Here is a 20071-nt window from a genome sequence, read left to right on the forward strand (position 1 = left end):
CCCTGCCCTCTCCTACCGCCTCTGCCCTCCCTTGGGTTCCTCCTACACCTCCGCAGGGGGTACCTCTGACTTGTACCCCTCCCCGGAAGTCTTTCAAGGATGGCAACCTTCTCCACATCACTACTCCCAACTCTCGCTCAGCTGTCAAACACTCCTCTGACATCTGCAGTCTCCTGGAAGAACTCGACCTTGATCTCACCGAGGCATGGTACACAGCCAGCTGTCACAAGCTTTGATACTCTCTTCCCTGATGCCTAAAAGATTCTCTCTGCGCCAAGAGCCAACCGCACCGGTGGGGGTGTAGCCTTGATCTTCCCCAAGTGGATTCCTGCCTCTATCATTCCTATGCAGGCATACACCTCCTTTGAATGCCTGGTCTGTAGGCTCTCGCGCTCTCTCCTGCCCCCTCTCTCACAGTGGCTACTATCTAGCGGCCACCTGGCCAGATCACCACCTTCCTCTCCGAATGGGCGGACCTCTCCCTTCCTTCCTGGCCTCGACCACTCAACTCCTCCTCCTTGGAGACCTCAACATCCACCTGGATGCTTCCTGTCCATCCTCTGGACTATTTTGTGACCTCTGCGACTCTTTTTCTATTCTTCCCCTCAGACTCATTCTGCAGGGCACACTCTTGGGTTCTCATCTCCTCCGACCCCCCCCTCTCTCCTGGGGCGATCACTTTCTCCTTTCCTCCCAGCTCTCCCTCTCTACCCCACAGGCCAAGCCAGCCCCACCTTCTCGGTCATTCGGCCCATGAAGCGTGTGTCAGTTGAGGCTTTCGCTGCCGCTTCCCCCCCCCCACCTCTGGCTTACTCATCCTGATACTGCCCTTTCCAAGCTATCCACTATGCTATCTCCAATACACTATGTTCTTGCCCCTGTCATGAGGGTCCGCTTGAAGCCCAAAGCCAAGTGCAACTCTTGGTATGCCTCTGACCTCGTCACCCTTAAACGCAACTGTAGGGTTACCGAGAGGAAATGGCAGGCATCTTGTGCATACTCTGACAAACTGGCCTGCCCCAAAGGCAATACCGGCTCTCTGTCCGCACTAAGAAGAGAGCCCACATCCAAGCCTGCGTCTCTGCATCTAACAACTCGGCCAAACTCTTTAAAATGTGCAAGGAGCTGGCCAATCTTGCTGCAGTCTCTACTTCTCCTGTGCCCTCCCAGACCATCTGCACGGCCCTGGCTTCTCATTTAATCTCTAAAACCCAGGACATCCTGTCCACCCTCACCTCCTCTTCCCGCTCCATACACCAGGCCCTCCTTCAGCCTCCTACCCTCCCCTCTTTCGCTTCCTTTCCCCTGTTCTCCCCAGACGAGATTTCTAGTCAAGTCCGAACTATGAAGTCTCGCCAAAACAGGTACTTGCCTGTTCGTCCAAAACCATCAAGGACCATATAGACACCATTGCTCATGCCATGGCCGACTTCTGCAATCACTCCTTCGCCGCTGGAGCCTTCCCCTCCCCTATGAAGCACTCTCTTGTGCACCTTCTCAAGAAACCCACAGCCGACCCTTCCTGTCCGGCTAACTATTGCCCGATCTTCATCACTCATTTCCTGGGCAAACTCTTGGAAAAGCTGGCCATCTCCCAGCTTAACCTCCACACCGATTCCGTTGGTTGTCACCATGACCATCAGTCTGGCTTCCGAACAGCCAGAAGCACAGAAACTGCTCTCTTGAACATCCGTGAAGATCTGCTCTCTAACCTTGATTCTAATCTGTCCCCATCTTACTCAATCTCTCTTCTGCCTTTGACACACGTCAACCATGCCATCCTGCTCAATCGTCTCCATGATAACCTGGGTATCACTGATCAGGCCCTGGCCTGGCTAACCTCGTTCCTCTCTGATAGACACTCCAAAGTCGAAGTTGGGTCCTTCCTTTCCTCCATCTCACACTCTACCTGTGGTGTTCCCAGGGGCTAACCTCTTTCCCTGGCTGTTCAACCAATACCTGGCACCTCTCGCCCACTTCTTTGCTGCTCTCTGCTCCAACTTTTAGTGCTATGCGGATGACACTCTGCTCGTTTTCAGGCTCCCCTCTGCCACTTCTTCTCCTTCTCTCATCTGTCTGCTATCCAGGAGTGGTGGGCCACCAACTATCTCTGCCTAAATGCCAGTAAGACAGATTCTCCTCATCGGCACACCTGCACCCTCCTTTCCTATCACTCTCTGGCCGGAATCCGTTGGCCCTCTTCCTGCTCCCACCTGTGAGGCTAAGAACCTCAAGGCCATCTTAGACTCCACACTCTCCTTTTCTCCTCACATCTCTGATATCTCTAAGTCTAACTACCAACTGCACCTCCTCCGAGGTATTCTTCCTTTCCTCTTCTTCCCCCAGAGGCTCACTGTCTCTAGCGCTCTGGTTTTCTCTAGGCTGGACTACTACAACAGCCTCTTTCTAAATCTGTCTGCTTCTCCTCTCCACCCTCTGCAACTCATCCAGAACAGGACTGCGAGACTTGTCCTTGGCCTCAAGCCCAGAGATTGTATCGCTCCATCTCTTTTCACTGGCTCCCAGTGACTGCAAGGATTAAGTTCAAGACACACTGCATTGTCCACAAGGCCTTCTGGGGCCTGGGTCTGCAATACCGCCAACTCTCCCTTTGGAAATACCTTCCTTCTTGAGATCTTCACTCTTCCAACTCCCTCAGGGTCAGTCGCTTCTCCAAGCAACAAGTTGGTGGTAGATCTTCGGCTGGTGCCTCCCTCTGGAACAGCCTCCCTGCCTCTCTGAAACTCGAGAGCATCTTTGTTTCCGGAAGCACCTTAAGACCCTCCTCTCTTCCTCTCCCCTGCTGATCCGTTCATTTCTGCACTGGGCACCTGGCTACCCTCTGAATTCGGATCCAGATCCCTGACCACCCAGCTGCATGCCCGCACTGCCTCCTGGCAACCCTTGCACTTGGGTCTGCATCTGCAACCCTACAGTCCCCTTACCTGCACTAATCAAACACCCGTTGTCTGCGCTTAATTCTTGCACTTGCCACCTGCTGCCCCCCCCCTATCTGCTGTTGTAATCACGTGTTCAGCACTTTCCACTCCTCCCCTCCCCCCTGCACTTGCGCGTTCTCAATGTCACTGGGTCTAGTAAGATCGTTGTTTTGTCCTCCATTGTACCCCTCCCTTGCCTCTTCGCGCCCTGAAACACTTGTGTATGGGCACAATATAAATACAATATAATCCTCCTGCAGCCGACATGCGCCAGGGAAGAGGTGAGGCAGCACAGGAAGGTTAAACATGACGGAAAAACAAAAACGGGGAGCAAGTGTAAAGTTGAAAACAAGTCTCCACGCTGACTGTCGGGTCAGACACCGTTCGTGCCGAAAAAGGGACTGAGGTGAGGCACCTGAGGGCGGGGCATTCCCACGCCAGAGGCCACGCCCCACACTCTATACTAAATTTAAAGGGGAAACTCAATTTTTCGCTGCCAAAGGTTCTGGTACCATCCCCAGGTTGGGGGACGCCCACAACGATGGAGGAAAGGGGACGGAACGTACGAGTTTCACATTTACTTTTCTGAATTAATATCAATGACAATTATACTGCAGGTCTTTAAATCCGTTGAACATATGCAGATTTTCCAACAGTAGGAAGATACATTAGATTTCTTATGGAGTACCATTTTCAGGTACAAGTAACTTATATCAATACCTGGAGTCGTTGTGGACCAACCCTACAGTGCAATCCAGTTTGTGTGGCAACAAACTTTATGCAAAGTGGATGCCAAAAATATTTAATAAAGCAATGGGTGGGGTTAATTATTATTCAAAATCAAAGAAAATTAAAATGGGTTGCAAGATTCCATTTCAAACACCTTACATCAGACCTTTAAGGTCAAAAGCATTCAGCCTAGTTTTATTTTTAATGAAAAGCTGTAATTGTGGTGATAAGCAAACCAATCAGGGGTTTGCTTCATTTCTGAAGATGGAGTTTAGAAGGAGTTAAAAAAAAAAAAAAAAAACATTCCGATGTCTTTTTTATTCTTATGAGAAGACACTGCAAAACAAGCAATTTTATCCAGGGCTACATAAACATACACATCAAATTGTTTGAGAAAAGGTACCTTTTCCTTCTCTGGGTTTCTTCTTCGTTCCAAGGTCAGGAGAGCCATTCGAAAAAGTAGGCGATTGTGTTTTTGGTTTTCGGCCAGCTGAAAGAAAAGGCTCAGAATCAAACGCAAAAAGGTAACAGAAGGTAATTCTAAACCTTTCAAAAAGAGATTGATATGATGGCATACATGAGTGCACTGCAGAAAGCCTACTTTTCCACTGACAGCATTTCTGCAATGGATATTAAACACAGTCTTGCTTTCACATAATTTTTAACTAAATGTGTCTGCCTAGTTGGGATTCTTTTGCAGCTCTAGCACTTCTGGGGTCTACATTTCCACTTCTTGAGTGCTATTCAGATACAGTGCAAAAATTGTCAAAACATGCCATCTTCTTATTTGGCCTTTAGGTGGTGCCTAGGTGCCAGTTGTTAAGATTAAGTTTCAGAATTAGCCCTGTGGACAGATTGCGAGAGACCACCCTATTCTGATGAACAGGGACACACACTTTGGTCTAGTCAAACTATCTGGGTAGTGTGACTGAACAGCAATGCTTGGATTTAGGAGGGCGCGAGAGTGGTGAAGGATTCAGTTAAGCACACACAGAACGCTCTAAATACAAGTTATGCAGAATGTATACAAATATGGCTACTTATTCAGGCCTAGGACAAATCTTGTCAATGAAAAAACACATGTAAATAACACTAGAACATTCACTATTAATATAATGCATTCACCTCAGTGTGCTCTGCTATGTGCACTAACACTTCAATTTTAAATACAGTTAGAAACACGTTTCAAAGTATTGTAAGCAGCCCGACAGGTAAGGGCGGTATCAGCCACTTGCAATCCCTAAAAATTGGCAATGCTCCCAAAACAGGGAGTACAAATTCTCTCAATAAAAAATATGAAACCCTCACATAGGCGCTTGCCCCCCCCCCCCCCTGCTTTCAGTCACAGGTCCATGGATATGCTTGGACCAGTAGTAAACGTAGTGCCAGAGGGAGAAACTATTACTGCCTATTTGAAGAGCAAAAATGCATCTATTAATGGTCATACATAATTGGTGCAAACTGTGCTCTAGATCAAATTTGCTAGAGTGAGTATTTTACTCACTATTTTTTAAACTTGGGAGTAAAACGATTTTTTAGGGAGTAAAAAAATGTTAAGTCCAATTTCCCATGGGAGTATTTTACAAGCGGCCAAAAATGTCTTTAAACTGTGAAACGCAAATGTTTTTGTAATAATTATTTCATTGCTCCTAGTTATTCATGCACATAAAAAGATACAGGTTTACTACTTCCTATCAAGCAGTAATAATAGTAGTTTCTTCCTGTGGTACTATGTGCACTACTGGTCCAAACAGAACCATGGAGCTTTTTAGGTGAAAGCTATTTTTTTTGGCAGTATTTCTACTCCGTTTGTTTTGGGGGTGCATTTGCCTATTTTTACGGAGCAAAAGTGGCAAATAAACCCCTTATCTGAAGGGCTGGGTGCAAAGAATGGATTACAGAAACATTTCTGTTTCACAGTTAAAACATTTTTACTCGCTTATAAAATACTCCCATTGGGACTGGAACTTACATTTGTACTCTAAAAAATAATTTTATTGGCAACTTTAAAAAATAATTTTATTGGCAACTTTAAAAAAAAAAAAAAGAATAGCGAGTAAACACTTGCTTCAAAATCTTATCGAGAGCACTGACTGCAAGCGTAGTAACGCAAGTGAATAAAGGAAGACCATGGATGTCATCAAGAACTAATGGTCTGAGAAGAAAGAAGTTAGTAAACTCCATTCAAATCGTTACAATTAAGGTTCTAACCGGTCCTGCACTAGCTAGAAAAGAAGAGGCATGGTGTCCTTAGTCACAGGTCCCCCATAAAGTTTTCTTTGTAGGCCAAGAGTCTATTTCAGGAAGTTAACAAAGTGTTGGCTTGAGGCAACAAGTAGTTGTGACTGTTTTAGTAAAAACAAAAAAAGTCTTCAAAAGGCCCTGTCCCAATCCAACCACATTGGGGTGGCGGGGTCAAGGCAGGATAGGAGGCCATAACAAAGTTCATGGCTAGGACGTTACGCCATGCAACCCTTAGGCGAAAGGGAGGCCAAAAACAGGCATGTTTACTCACTCACTGTACTGGGATTCAATGGGGGACCACCAGAGTTGTTCCTGAAATCAATGAGTCTTCTGAATCTATGGCTTGATTCCGTTGGAGGAAGGTCGTGGGTGCAGAGGCGACTTAAGGCGTGAGGTTCTTGGTTCTGTCTAGTTTGTGGCTCCATGCCTCGGTGGACCGGGTTCTGAACAGCTAGACACCAACTTCGGGAAAAGCACTCTGGCAACCACCTCAGAGGACTACCGCGATGCAGATGGCGAACAGCGATGGCCACTTGATGTAAAAGGAGACCTATATCAATTGTGGCGAGAACCAAGTAACTGGTCCTACAACGCCCCCCTTCCTGGTGGAGAGCACAACTTCATGGAAGTGCTTATTCTATATGGGTGGGATCTACGGAGTCCAAAGGGTATCCGGTAATAGCCCCCTAAATAATGTCGGCATACATATAGTCGCCAGGAAACTGCATAGGGACATTAATTCTCTTTACAGGAACTTACCTTACTTTTTTTTTTTTTTTTTAAATGGACCCCCAAACGTTTTGCTTTATATTTTTTAATCCAGCCCGAACGTTTTTACAGTGCTTCGGCTTCCCTACATTGGCTTTTGCTCATTTGTCATGGGGAAACCGACATGTCTTCAGGCTGTCAGCACCGGGGAACTTTTTTCCCTTCGTTTTCTTACTTTGTTGTCCCTTTTCATCATTGTACAATGCATTTTATAATGCATTGTAATGGGGTACACATTGTTTTGCATAGACTAACACTTAGAGGATTTTTAGTTACTATGTGTGCCTAATGTTAAAGGATATTTGTACCGCGCACAATCCCCACCGGAGTGGCCCCTTGGCGGCTCTGAAAAAGGGCGGGGAGAGGAATGGGTGAGTTAGTGGGAATGAGCTGGAAAAGTGCAAGATAGCAGTGATGTGCTGTTGGCAGACTCAGCCCGGTGCGTCCGTTGGCTCGGTTTGGGGTGTTTTTCAGTTGGTAGTCGTCATGTGCTGTTGTGCAAGTCTGTGTGTGGTTTGTTGTTGTAGTGAAGTTTGTGCGGTTTGCTGCGTTTAAGGCTTGTGGTTGGGTTTGGTTTGAGACGTATATGCAGGAGTGAAATTGTTTGTGGGTTGGTTATTGATTCATGATTGCACGCTTGGTCTAGGCTTGGCAGGAGAGTCGTATATCAATCATTTAATAACATTTCTATCTAGACGCGACGGCATATGCTGACATTTACAATTCTATCTAGATGTGGCGCATGCTAAGCTTAGGAGTTCCCTCTGTGTGTGCACATGCTAACGTTCACAATTCTATCTAGATGTGAGGCTGGCTACGTTGAGGATTCCAACTAAGTGACAAGCTGGTGGCAGCAGTTACTTTTGGCTATTTTTTTTAATTTTATGTATTTCGTTTTAGCAGGCATTGCAAATTCTTTAAAATCCCATTAGATTTTAGTTTACATACTCTACCTAAGATGCACTTGCCCCAAAGTGACTGGTGACAACATATTTACCAGTGCTTTTTGTAAAATGGTGCATATCGCCACAAGCACACTTCATTTTTGCTGCAATGCTGTCAAGTGTGTTTGCAGTAAATGAAAAATAAGTTTCTAACATCCCCATACTCGCCAGCAAGGCCGATTATCAAGCAGGGGAAGGCGGGGGGGGGGGGAAACATGGCCAGCAGCCATGCAGTGAGGCAGTAGAACCGAGAGCTCCTGCTAGATCCACAGATTTGATCCGTTTCAACTAGTAACTGCAAGATAATGCATCGGAAAAGTCAGAGCAGCTGGACCCAAAACAGCAGTGTTTTGGTGCAGAGTTTGGGCGGACGGAGAAGGAATGGACCTTGAATCGCTGGGAGAGTGGAATCAAGATGGTGGCGGGGAACACACCCAGTCCGTGGGGAGGACAGTAAGCCATGCAGAAGCCCAGGAAGCCACCAGGGAGCAAGCGGGAAGAAGTTGGGGCAGTGCTGAGCCAAGAGCTAGCAGGTGAGAGGGTGGGGGCTTCTGGGAGCGAGTGGATCCAAACAGAGCGGCGCCCGCAGTGCGGTCCATTTGGCAGCAGCGCGACCTGGGGCAGCAAGAACTCAGACTGGCGCGCAGCCACTGCCCAGACCGTGAAGCCCAGACCTCAAAGGACTAGAAGCAAAAGGCAAGTGGAGCGTGCTGTGGTCACGCATTGAGGGTTGCAACCCCCCTGCATCAGACGCCAACTAACGGCGGGAGTCCTCCAGCAGGGCACGAGGGGGCGGGGGCCACCAGGGAGCACAACCCTCACGGTCCAGGCTGTGCAAAAACACCATATTACATCATCCCTGCTTGAACTGTCACGCAGCTCGTGTCACACTGACCCCAAGAACCAAAGGGAACCAGTGATCACACCAGGACCCGGGCCAGCCCCAAAGCACTTGCATCACATATCAGACTGAAAGGTAGGACGACCCCAGCAGCCCGGAGCATAGACTGCACCCAGCCCACCCTAAGACAGCCACGGACAACATCCCTGCACGTGCCAGTAAAAACACTGCCGAAATGCCAGACAAGCTGCGCAGCGACAAAGCCAAACAATCATGGAATCCTACGCTCTAAGAGCGAATATGGACCGCATCCGTCTACAGATACCAATACAGCGCGACCCGACCCGCAGCGCCAAGAAGAGGGCTCCAGCCTGGAGGCGATTGCAGCACTAAAGTTCACACTGGAGCACAAAATGGACGCAGTGATAGTGGATGTGGGCTTACTACGCCAGATGTACGGGCACTAGCAGATAGGATGGGCACTACAGAACACCAAGTACAATAAAACGTCACTTGGAAGTTACAAGACTCAGAGCTGGAAAAAGTGACAGTACACCTATTTGGGTGTGAGAATCGACAACAGACACTTAAATGAAGCCCACCTGGAAGTTCTGGAGTCACTGGTGACAACTGCCATCTCACAAACAAAAGTGATATTATATAAGTATGTCAAGTTCTCAATATCTTCTGCCATAACTTATAATCAAAAAACAACTCCAGTACTTTTATATAGCCTAGAGACCTGGCTCAACATAGAAAATAACATTCTGCAAAAATTTGAGGGAAAATTCTGGAGAACAGTTTTGAATTTACCTCAATGTGTTCCTATGGCATTTATACGCCATGAGATTGGCTTATTGTCCTTGTCGATTAAACATCAATGGCGTCAGTGTGCACTATTGAGGAAATGCATTTTGGCCAGTGTACCGTACACTCTGCTCTTGTCCCTGTCTCGTTATATTTTGAAATCTGATCACTCATTTGTGAATAAATGGTAAACTGCAGTTTTCAACATAATGGCATTAGCAGATCTTCCATTGCATGTCTTTCTAGAAGCCTCAGAAAGACCCAAGAAAAAGTTATATCTATATGATTGGGTAAAAACGAGAGATCAGTGCTGTCTGTATAAAAATTTCAGAGAGAACCCGTTCTTAAGAAAAAGATTTGGAGAATGTGAGCCTTATTTAATCTGGTACCCTTCTGTAGCTCTTCGCTCAGCTTTCTTACTATTCAGATACAACCTCTGGCCTACCAGAGGGGTCATGATCAAACGTAAATTGCTTAATCATTCATTTGACTTCTGTCGTTTTTGTGAAAACCCAAACCAAAGAGACTTTACGATGTATAATTTTAGAGTGTGTAGAACTAGCTGAAGAGAGAGAATTGTATCTAAATAAATATTATATGCTTTTCACCACTTTTGATGCTGATTATAGATGGAATAGACTACTATTCTCAACGCACCGCATGTCAGTTTATATAGCAATTAAGAATTTCTTAGATACAGTATTTGAAGGTCAATGAAGAGGACCCATACGAAAGCTTATATATGTCGACTGTAAGAACAAAAGTCATGATGAATTTTAATGCAATTGTATATACCAATTATGACATTGTTAAAGTCAAGGTAGGATGTTAATGAGGATATGGAAGTCTTCTGATCCTTTTTCTTTTTTAATTCTCTTTTCTTTTTTGTGGAAAAAATTGTTTATATGTTTTATATAAAAAGTCTTATTGTAAAAGTTAATTTTTTCAGCTAAAAAAATATAAAAATAAATTCACTATTATCAACAGCACACAAACCCAGATCACAAATAAGCTCGGGAGAATACCGAGCCGAGGATGCAGAGCCAGAGGGAAACCATATTTGCATAATGGGCCTACCAGACGGAGAGGAGGGCAGAGACCCCACCAAGTACATTGAAAACCTATTGCTATAAGATGTCAGCTAAGGCACATTGTTACAAGGTTTCACAGTAGAGAGAGCCCACAGGTCCTTGGCCAAAAGACCACCTCCTTGCACACCACCAAGGCCTATGATAGCAAAAATCATGAACTTTAAAAGATCGAGAAAGGATCCTCACTTTTTCAAGAGAAGGTGGTACAATTATAAAGAACTCCTTGAGGCTGGCAATCTACCCAGACTAGACAGCACTGGTGCAGAGGCGCAGAGCGATGTTTGACACGACAAGAGAGCGCCTCAAGAAAGCAAACCTCTGTTACATGCTACCATACCCTGCTAAATTAAAAGTGCTACACAACGGCAGATCCTACTTCTTCGAGAGTAACACGGAAGCCCAGTCTTGGATGGACAAGCAGGGCATACCCCAACTAGGAGCCAGACGCAAAGACGACAACACACTCGGGTAACTAACAGCAGCAACATTTGCTGTTGAGCTGCAAACAATAAGGCGGATCCTCACTATTGACAAAGACATGGCAGACTGACATGTTTAAAGCGGCGGGTGGCAGAAATGGAACCTTTACACAAAGAACCAACCACCTGACTGATGCTGCAACGAACAACCCCCAAAGACGAACGCCGGTTAGATGGCAGTAAGAAGGCATCGCGCTGCCGCACGCCACCCCCTGAGAAATGGGTCTATGCGAGAAAGGCAACCAGAACCCGAGCGGGGGAAGGGTGGCTGGGCGTTTGTTAAAAATTGAAGTTTGCTCATTTAAGTTGAGACTGGTGGATACACGTTTAATAGTGAGCAGACATGGGTGGACCCGCTGGCTGAAAGTATACAAAATAAGAACAAGGACCCTGACAAGAATCCGGGAATGGGAATGACTTATCCAGCACCTCATTACCCAATCGTAAGGGGCGCAAGGGCAAACCCTGTGCTCAGGGATACGAGATGGGGCAGAGACGCACATAAGAGCCCACAAGGGAAAAAAAGTAATGACCGCATAAATGAGGAAACAAGTGGGCCAATGGGAAGAGACAGGCCCTTGGTTAAACTGCAGTGAAACGTCCTGAAGTCACGAACATAGTCACATGGAACGTAAGGGGATGTCAAAAGATTAAGAGTGTATAGCATGGTTAAACACAACCAGAACAGAAGCCCAGCTGGCTACCCTTCGATGTTCCAGCAGTTAGGGACTTGCGATAACTTGTGATAAAACAAGCAATGGTTAAACAGAATGCAAGTGCAAGTAGCGTTACTACAAGAAACAGACCAGACAAGCGACAAACAGTGCATGATTGCAAGAAAATGGGGGCGGGGTTTAAAGTATATGGCTCAACTTATTCTACCTATGCCAGAGGGGTGTTGACATGGGTGGCCCCCAATCTCCCCTTCCAGAAGGACAGAGAAGGACGGCTGGTGATAGTACATCGCCTGTTGCAGAATAGAGAAGTGTATTTGAGAAACACGTATTTCCCCAACCAAGACGCTACCAGGTTCTTTAGAACACTGGGTACTGGGGCCCCAAATATCACTGTATAGAGGAACGGCATACATCTGGGGTGGGGGGACATTTTAATTGCATAGTCAACCAGCTATTAGATGGATCCAACGCTAAATTCACGAAGCCAGCCCTGCCAGCGAAAACCCTCCTAGGCCACCTCAGTTTGGCGGATGTTTGGAGAGGAAAAACACAGCGAGACCCGAGGCTATTCCCACTTTTCTGCCCCACACAGTACACACACAAATAGACTATGCATTTACTGGAACAGAGACCCTAGGCAAATTTACAGAAATTGGGTTTAATGCAAGGACCCTCTCAGATCATGCCCCATTAATGGCGACATGGATGCACACTGCAGCGTTTCACCCAATAACAAAATGGCGACTGCGCACAGAAGCCCTGTTGGAAGAAGAACTTCACAGCCATATGTCAGCCGTAAAAGAGGAATACTTTCAGGTGAACACGGGGAGCGTAGACTGGACAGGCACTCTGTGGGACGCCTTTAAGGTGGTAGTACGAGGCGCAGCAATTGGGAAGATGGGGGCCGTAGAAAGGACATTAGGGAATTATCAGACATTGAAGTAAACCTAACTCGTGAAGAAACAGCAGCAGGACTAACCAGGGTAGAACCAGGGGGGCTAATAGCAATGAGACTAAAAGGCACCAATATTTGGGAGAAGCTAGGGAAATGAGACTACAAGAAATACATGCAAAAACCTAATGCTGATGGCGATAAGCCCGGCAGGCTACTAGCCTGGTTAACCAAGCGAGAAGCACAAAGAGAAGCGATCAGCGCGATAAGAAATCGGGCTGAAATGATCATCAAAACCCAGAAGGGCATCAATGAGGTCTTCTCCAAATTTTATAAAGGATAGTACTCACCTGCTTGGAGCACAGAAGGGACTTCGCAAATGTTATATATACTGCCCCTGGAGCCTATGGCAGTCTTCCCCAGGAAAGAATACGCTGATGCAGGGATAAGAAGGAACAAGTTATTTACCTGTAACTGTTCTCCAGCATGGGTCTGGCATGGATACACATGCTCATGAATATTCCCAGTCTTCAGCGGGGAATCCTCGGTAAAAGAAAAAAAACAGTTTCACTTTCGTTTATAAACGGTCTTTCTCCCATAACCAATCACTGAGTTCTGGGTCATACAGCCCCAGCCAATCACTGCCCACTCCCTAAACCCCTCATTTGGCAGCCATCATCAGATTTGGCAGCACGTTAAGTGGCAGAATGACCAAGAAGAGCCGCAGAGGGGCAGGAGGGAGGGTTCGCATGTGAATCAATGCCAGACCCATGCTGGAGAACAACAGTTACAGGTTAGTAACTTGTTCCTGCTCCAGCATGGAGTCAGGCATAGATTCACATGCTTATGAATAAAGAATACATAGCAGTACATGCATAGACAACCACGGAAGGGTGGCAAGTCTCAACAGAAGCAATTACTCTTACTCCCTCACCAGGCTCAACTTCAAGCAAACTGGTTGCGCAGCAGTGCTTGGCTGACTCTGGAATCCTCCCTGGAATCCCTGTCGATGCAGTAGAATTTCGTGAAGGGGTGCGAAGACCTCCATGTAGCAGCCCTGCAGATGTACAGCAGGGGCGCACCAGACAGGAATGCCGTCGTAACAGCGATTGCTCTCGGTTTGCCAACCGGTGACAATGAGTGATGCAGCCAGAGAGCCATCTGGAGATGGAAGCCTTGGACAAGGCCTTCCCATGGTTCACAGGACCATAGTTCACAAAAAGCTGAGAAGTCTTCTGGAAACTCTTTGTGCGGGCCACATAAAACTTCAGCGCTCGAGCCACATCCAGCAAGTGCAAAGTCCTTTCAGCCGGCGACACCAAGGGTTCATTGAGATGAAATTCCGAAGGAACCTTGGGCATGAAGGAGGGGTGCGTATCTCGTGTAAAGTCAAATAGGGCCACTTACAGGACAGGGCCTGGATTTCACTCACTCTCCTGGCAGAGGTGATGGCCACATGGAAAGCGGTCTGCGAAGAAAGGAACTTGAGGCAAGCTTGATGCATAGGCTAAAAGGGGGACCCCGCCCCTTTGCCGGGGCAGGCGCTGTCACCGGCGCGAACGATTGAAACAGTCCTTTAATGAACTCCTTCACTAGATGGTGAGACCAAAGAGGAGATCGTCCCGGAGACTTGGTTTAGCTGGAGATAGCCGCCAGATGCACCTTGATGGAGGGGTGCGCCAGCCCTGAATTCGCCAACGACAAGTACGGAAGAACTTGGGGGGCGGTGGGGACCATGACCCTCAGAGGGTTAATCTTCTGTGACCGGCACCAAGTCGTGAGACGCTTCCATTTGTGCCTGTAGCACTTAAGAGTCGACGATGCCCTGGCAAGGACCGCCCTGCAGCCCACCGGCAGCTCGTACCCACCAAACTCTAATGCTGCAGGAGCCAGGCCTTCAGGTTCAGCAATCCTGGGTCATGGTGCAGGATTGTGCCTCCTTCCCTGGCGAGCAGGGTGCTTCTGACATGCTGAGAAGGTCCGGGTACCAGATTTGTCTTGGCCACGCTGGTGCGATGAGGATCATCCTGCACAGACACCATCTGAGTTGACTGATGACTCGTAGTAGTAGAGGCAACGCGTACAGGAACAGGCCTTCCCACAGTAAGGAGAACGTGCCACCCATGCTCCCAGGCAAGGGGAACCTGCTGACGAACCTCTGGCACTTGGTGTTCGTCGTCGTTGCAAATAGATCAATCTGGGGTCTGCCCCACCTGAGGAAGAGGCTGTACACTTGATCCTGCCGAAGCTCCCACTCATGGCAAGAATGCAGGTCCCTGCTGAGAGTCCGCGACAGTGCTTTTTTATTCCCACAAGGTGAAAAGGAACATCCCCTGGGCAACGGCCCAGTTCCACAGCTCCTGCGCCTCTCTGGAGAGCGCTGGGGACCTGGTGCCCCACTGCTTCCTGATGTAAAACATTGTGGTGGTACTGTCCGTAAAGACCCTCGCCCCCTTGCCCTTGAGGGAACAGAAGAAATAACTTGAGGGACCAAAACACAGCCCGGCACTCCAGGACGTTGATGTGGAGCTCCTTCTCCTCTGGCAGCTACAGGCCTCTGGCATGAAGACGTCTGGTGTGGGCTCCCCAGCCCTCCAGGGAAGCGTCTGTAGTGACTGTCTCCTGGTACAAGGGGCTCTGCAAATCTGTACCCCTGGCGATGTTGGAGCGTACACCCCACCACCTTATCGCTCGAATAGTTCACAGAGAACCCCAGATACGTCAGCAGCCGGACGGTCCTCTGTGTGTGATCGGCGGCGATGTCCCTCGACTTGGCCCGGATGAGCTAGTCGTCGAGGTATGGGCACACATTAATTCCCTGTAGGCGCAGATGGGCCGCCACCGGAGTCAGCACTTCGTAAAGACTCTGGGCGCCGACTTGGAGAGCCTTGAACTGGCTGTGCTTCCTTGTATGACGAAGCGCAGGAACTTGCAATGTTTTTCGTGAATGGGGACGTGGAGGTAAGCTTCCTCTAGATCCAGTCTCCCTTCTCCAGTTGGCCGAGCAGGTGCTGCAACGTGACCATCCTGAATTTTTGGGGCTTCATGTGCTTGTTGAGTCGTCGTAGATCGAGAATGGGCCTCCAGCCCCCGGTCTTCTTTCTTAAAAGAAAGTATCTTGAGTAAACTCCAGAGTCGCTTCGGAACCAGCTCCATCGCCCCCCTCCACCCTTTTTAAAACATGCCCTGAACCTCCAGCAGCAGCTGAGGGATGTGTTGTTCCTGCCGGGCTACCAGTGGTATTCGCGGACACTTCCGCTGAAACTCCAAAGTGTGTTCATCAGCAAGAGCGTCCAGGACCCATCGATAGGTGGAGATGTTTACCCACACGCTGACTAAGTTCGCCAGTAGGCTTCCTGGGTCGTGGAACAGAAGAGCTAGTGGTAAGAGGATGATCCGCTGCCAAAACCCTTCGAAGATCTGCCCGACTTCCCATCTGAGGAATGAAAGTATGTAGGGGTGCTGTTGCAGCATGCCCAGGGATCGGGCCGTCTCCATGTCGGTCTTGATTGCCTGAAGAGATTCATCGATGGCCTTTCCGAAGAGATTGTCTCGTCGAACGGCATGTCCAGGACCCTCGTCTGGACCTCTTGCCTAAAGTTGGTGGCCTTCAGCCAGCCACGACGACAGAAGCAAATCCTGTTCCCCATCTGGCAGAACCCTGTGTCCGCAATGTCCAGGGCCGCGGTAATGGCGTGGTCCAACGGCACCTCGCCTTCCTGAAGGATCTCCATCGCCTGGACCCATTTGTCCTCTAGGAGGAAATCCAGGATCAGAGCCATCTTATACCATAGCTCCCGGTCGTACCTGGCCAGGATAGCTAAACCGTTGGCCGTCTTAGCCGTCGAGTAGATGACCTTTCCACCCACGGCTTCCAACTTCTTCCCCTCGCCGTCGGAGGGCAGAGGCTGACGGGTTGGACGACTTCTTCCATGCAGCAGCCGAGACCACGGAGTCCGGTGATGGCTGTGACCGCAAACACTTGGGTTCAGACTCGGAAAACCGGTATTTCTTTTCAAGCCGATCCCTTTTCAGCGGGCATGATGCAGGGTTCTTCAGCAGGGCCAGCCCCCCCAACCCAGAGGTTGGAACCCCTTGGAGGCAGAGAGATGCCGCGTTGTCATCTGTGTCTGTCGTCGCCATGTCTGTCCCCATATCCCGTTGGGAGGGGGGGAGGGGGGGGGGGGCAGGGGGGGGGGGGGGGGAGGTGGTCGAGATACCTGCTGCAGGAGAGGAGGCATAGGGTACCTCTTTCTTTTCATCGGCGGTGGTGGTGGCCCTGCCGTCAGCATCCTCTTCTGAATCTCCCACACCAGCATGTGGAGGGTCGAGAGCATATCATGCGACCTATCATGCGACAGATCTCTGGGCACCTCCCGCGGAGTAGGGTCGCTGGGCCCAAACGTCTTCTGGGATGGTGTGGACGGAACCCTCGTCCTCTATATCGGAAGACTAAATATCCATGCCTGTGAGTTCTTCCACCTAACCCTCACCCTTTTTGAGTCCTGAGGGGTCGGCATCCTCTTCTCCGCTGGAGATACACACTGGACCGGGTCAGCCCCTCTCGCCTTCGAAAAGCAGCAGCCACCAGCTCGATAGATGCAGAAAATTTAACCTTTATCACATGGGCCTTGACGGGCAGGTCGGCCACCTTTTCTTGATGCTGGGCCTTCTCCAGTTTCTCCCGTAGCTTCCCCAGGTGTAGCAGACTTTCTCTTCGACAAAGAGCTGGAGCGATGGCTGGAGATCGAGGCCGCTGGAGATGAACGCGCCCTGGCCGTTGTGGGGCCAGCATGCGCCTCGACCCCGACAGAACGGGACTCGCTGTGCTTGGCTTTGTCTTGGACCCCCACGGAAGGAGCGCCCTCAAAGGACTTAGAAGCACGCTCTGAATGGCAAGATCCGGAGGAGGCAGGCCCCTGTGATCTACACGGGTCAGGGGCCTTGGATTTTAGCCACGCCGCCAGCCTGCTGTGCCAATCCTTCATCGTGAGCTCGTTAAAGCCACAGCAGATCTCGCAATCTTCCTCCTAGTGCGTTCGGTGAAGACAATAAAAGGCACTGGGAATGCTTGTCCTCCACGAAAACATTCCGTAAACTGCAGCTGTTGCAGAGCTTCAAGAGGGAACACCCGTCCTCCTCCTCCGACATAATCCGGTGTAGGCCTGATGGGCTTCTGGAAACTTTGAAGAAGAAACACTTGATGATTCCGCCCTTGAGGGGCAATGAAAGATGCCGAAAAATGGATCCCCGTTAGTCGGATGAAGATGCGATAGAGCACACAGGCTCGATCCAATTAAAAATACAATTTTTCTAGGAAAAAAGCACGAAAAATGCAGAAAGCTCTAAGAGCAAAACACAAGGACTCACAAAGCTTGAAAATTCGGTAAAAATCTAAAGATGGCTGCCAGAGGAAGGGCTTAGGAAGAGGTCAGTCATTGGCTGAGGTTAATATGACCAAGAGTTCAGTGATTGGTTTATAGGAGACAGACCGCTTATAAACAAAAGTTGAACTGTTTTTTCTTTTACCAAGGATTCTCGGCTTGACAACGGAGAATATTCATGAGCATGTAAACCCATGCCAGGCTGGAGACTAGATAATACTACTCACCTGATTTCCCTGTACGCAGATGACATGCTCCTATACGTTAACCAACCAGAGGAGAACCTGGCACACCTACTCTATGTCATAGCAGAATTTACTACCCCATCGGGTATATTCGTCAATAAAGATAAGTCCTGTTTGTTCCCTCTAGCAGCACTTAAGGAGCGGAGAACGGAGCAACTATCTGCCCTGGGTCTAAAATGGACACGAGACTCCTTTTGCTACCTAGGAATTAATGTACACCACGATCCAACAGCAACGCACCAAAATAACGAACTAGTGACGTTGCCCTCCGGATGCCAGGCAGGGCGGAAGTACTGAAAATGATAGTGCTTCCGTGCCTATTATACCATTTCATTATTATACCCTATAATATGTTAGTTAAAGGATATTTATACCGCGCACCATCACCGCCGGAGTGGTCCCCTGGCACTCTGGCAACTCTGAAAAAGGGAAGGGGGAGCGAGTTAGTGGGAGAAAGGTGCAAGAGAGCAGTGATGGGCTGTTGGCAGCCCGGTGGATCCATTGGCTGGGCTTGGGGTGTTTTACCGTCGGTAGTCATTGTGTGCTGTTGTGCAAGTCTATGTGTGGTTTGTCTTGTTGCAGTGTAGTGAAGTTTGTGCGGATTGCTGTGCTGTAGGCTTGTGGTTGTGTATGGTTAGAGTTTGAGAGGTGTATGCAGAGGGGTGAAGTTGTTAGTGGATATCCCCCAAAACATTCTTTCAACAACTGAGCACGATCATTACAGAATTCCTGTGGGGAGGGTGAAGGAACGAAGTCGCTCTAGGCACACTACAGAAAGACTACGACCCGGGTGGGATAAAACTACGGCACTTCGAATTCTATTACTGCAGGAACCGAGTGCCAGGGGTCGGGAAATCCATAGTTGAGTGCAACCGGTATCCAAGATCCGTTGTGGTGCGGTTTACCGTGCGCTGAAACCGCAAAGTGCCACTGACCTGAAAAGAGTCCGTAGCTGCCGCCGACCTTCGAATTGCTAATGCAGGAGTCCTCCAGATGTCCTCCATCTTGTCCCCACGAATGAGGCCCAGGAACTGCATCGCTGCAATCAGACAGAAGCCTGCTGGATCACTCTTCTACTAACGAAAGCTACTGTTCTGACTTCGTGTACTTAACAGTGTCCTTTAGCTTTGCTCTTCTCAGTGGATAGTTGCAATAGCTACTTCGCTAGAGTTGATTTCAGCTCTACTCATCACAAGTGTAACAGCTTGTGACCCTACAGTGGTTTTTCTTCAACACACTAACTTTGTGCAACACTTTGCTATCTAAGAAGTGCCTCTGCTCCATAAACTGAGCTCCAAATGAGTTTAGCTGTCCTGGCTCCCTGCAGAATCTTCTAGTCCATTTGACGGTCATAATTACTGTCCCTCATAGGTGATAACTTGGTTTCTAACTATTATTGCTGGGAAAAGTTTTGATCTAGACTTCATTGGAAGATTTAAAGTGCTCACATGCTCTGAGAACCTGTTTAACCCCTTTCCTTCCCTTAACCTTTACTTTCTGCGAAACCTCAAAATCTACAATGTGTAATAGTGATCTATAACTATTACTGCCCGACTCACACTGTTGGTTGCACATTTGATGTCTTGATCTCCTCTGGCCTTCCCCTCATTACTCCTCTCTACTGGAGTGACTGCCTCATCTCCTCTCTTCTTTCCATCTCCTCCCCTCAAGCCAAGTCTATCCCAAGATTGCCACCCACCTTCTCGGACATCCAGCCCATGAAGCCAAGGTTTTTGCTGCCACCTTCTCCACACCCTCCTCGAACCCCAGGGGGTTATGGTGAGAAGGTGGCAGCAAAAACCTTGACTGACGCACGCTTCATGATGCCGATAGAGTTGTCTAAAACTCCATAACCAAAAGAAATAACCACAGGAAACCAACAGAATTAAAAAGTACAGAGTCCAAAAGTTCAGCAAAAGAGCTAGGGGTCTCTAAGGTAGAGAGGAATTCGCACATTTTGAGAATTCTCCCAAACAAGGCTCTGGCCTGGCTGACCGCATTTCTCTCTGATCGACCCTCACAGATACAACT

At 48.5% G+C, this 20071-nt stretch overlaps 1 protein-coding gene across 6 annotated transcripts in view; it reads right to left on the reverse strand.

The window, feature by feature from the left end:
- ELF2 (E74 like ETS transcription factor 2) overlaps nucleotides 1–20071 on the reverse strand; it is a 1226980-nt gene that overhangs the window by 100480 nt on the left and 1106429 nt on the right. For all 6 annotated transcript variants that reach the window (XM_069631080.1, XM_069631082.1, XM_069631079.1 and 3 more), the window contains one exon: nucleotides 4072–4158. In XM_069631080.1, coding sequence (XP_069487181.1) covers nucleotides 4072–4158 — 87 coding nt within the window. The remainder of the gene's footprint in view (nucleotides 1–4071; nucleotides 4159–20071) is intronic.

This window comes from Ambystoma mexicanum, chromosome 6q (assembly GCF_040938575.1).
Source record: "Ambystoma mexicanum isolate Mex_15411 chromosome 6q, UKY_AmexF1_1, whole genome shotgun sequence".
In the NCBI taxonomy this organism is placed as follows: domain Eukaryota; kingdom Metazoa; phylum Chordata; class Amphibia; order Caudata; family Ambystomatidae; genus Ambystoma; species Ambystoma mexicanum.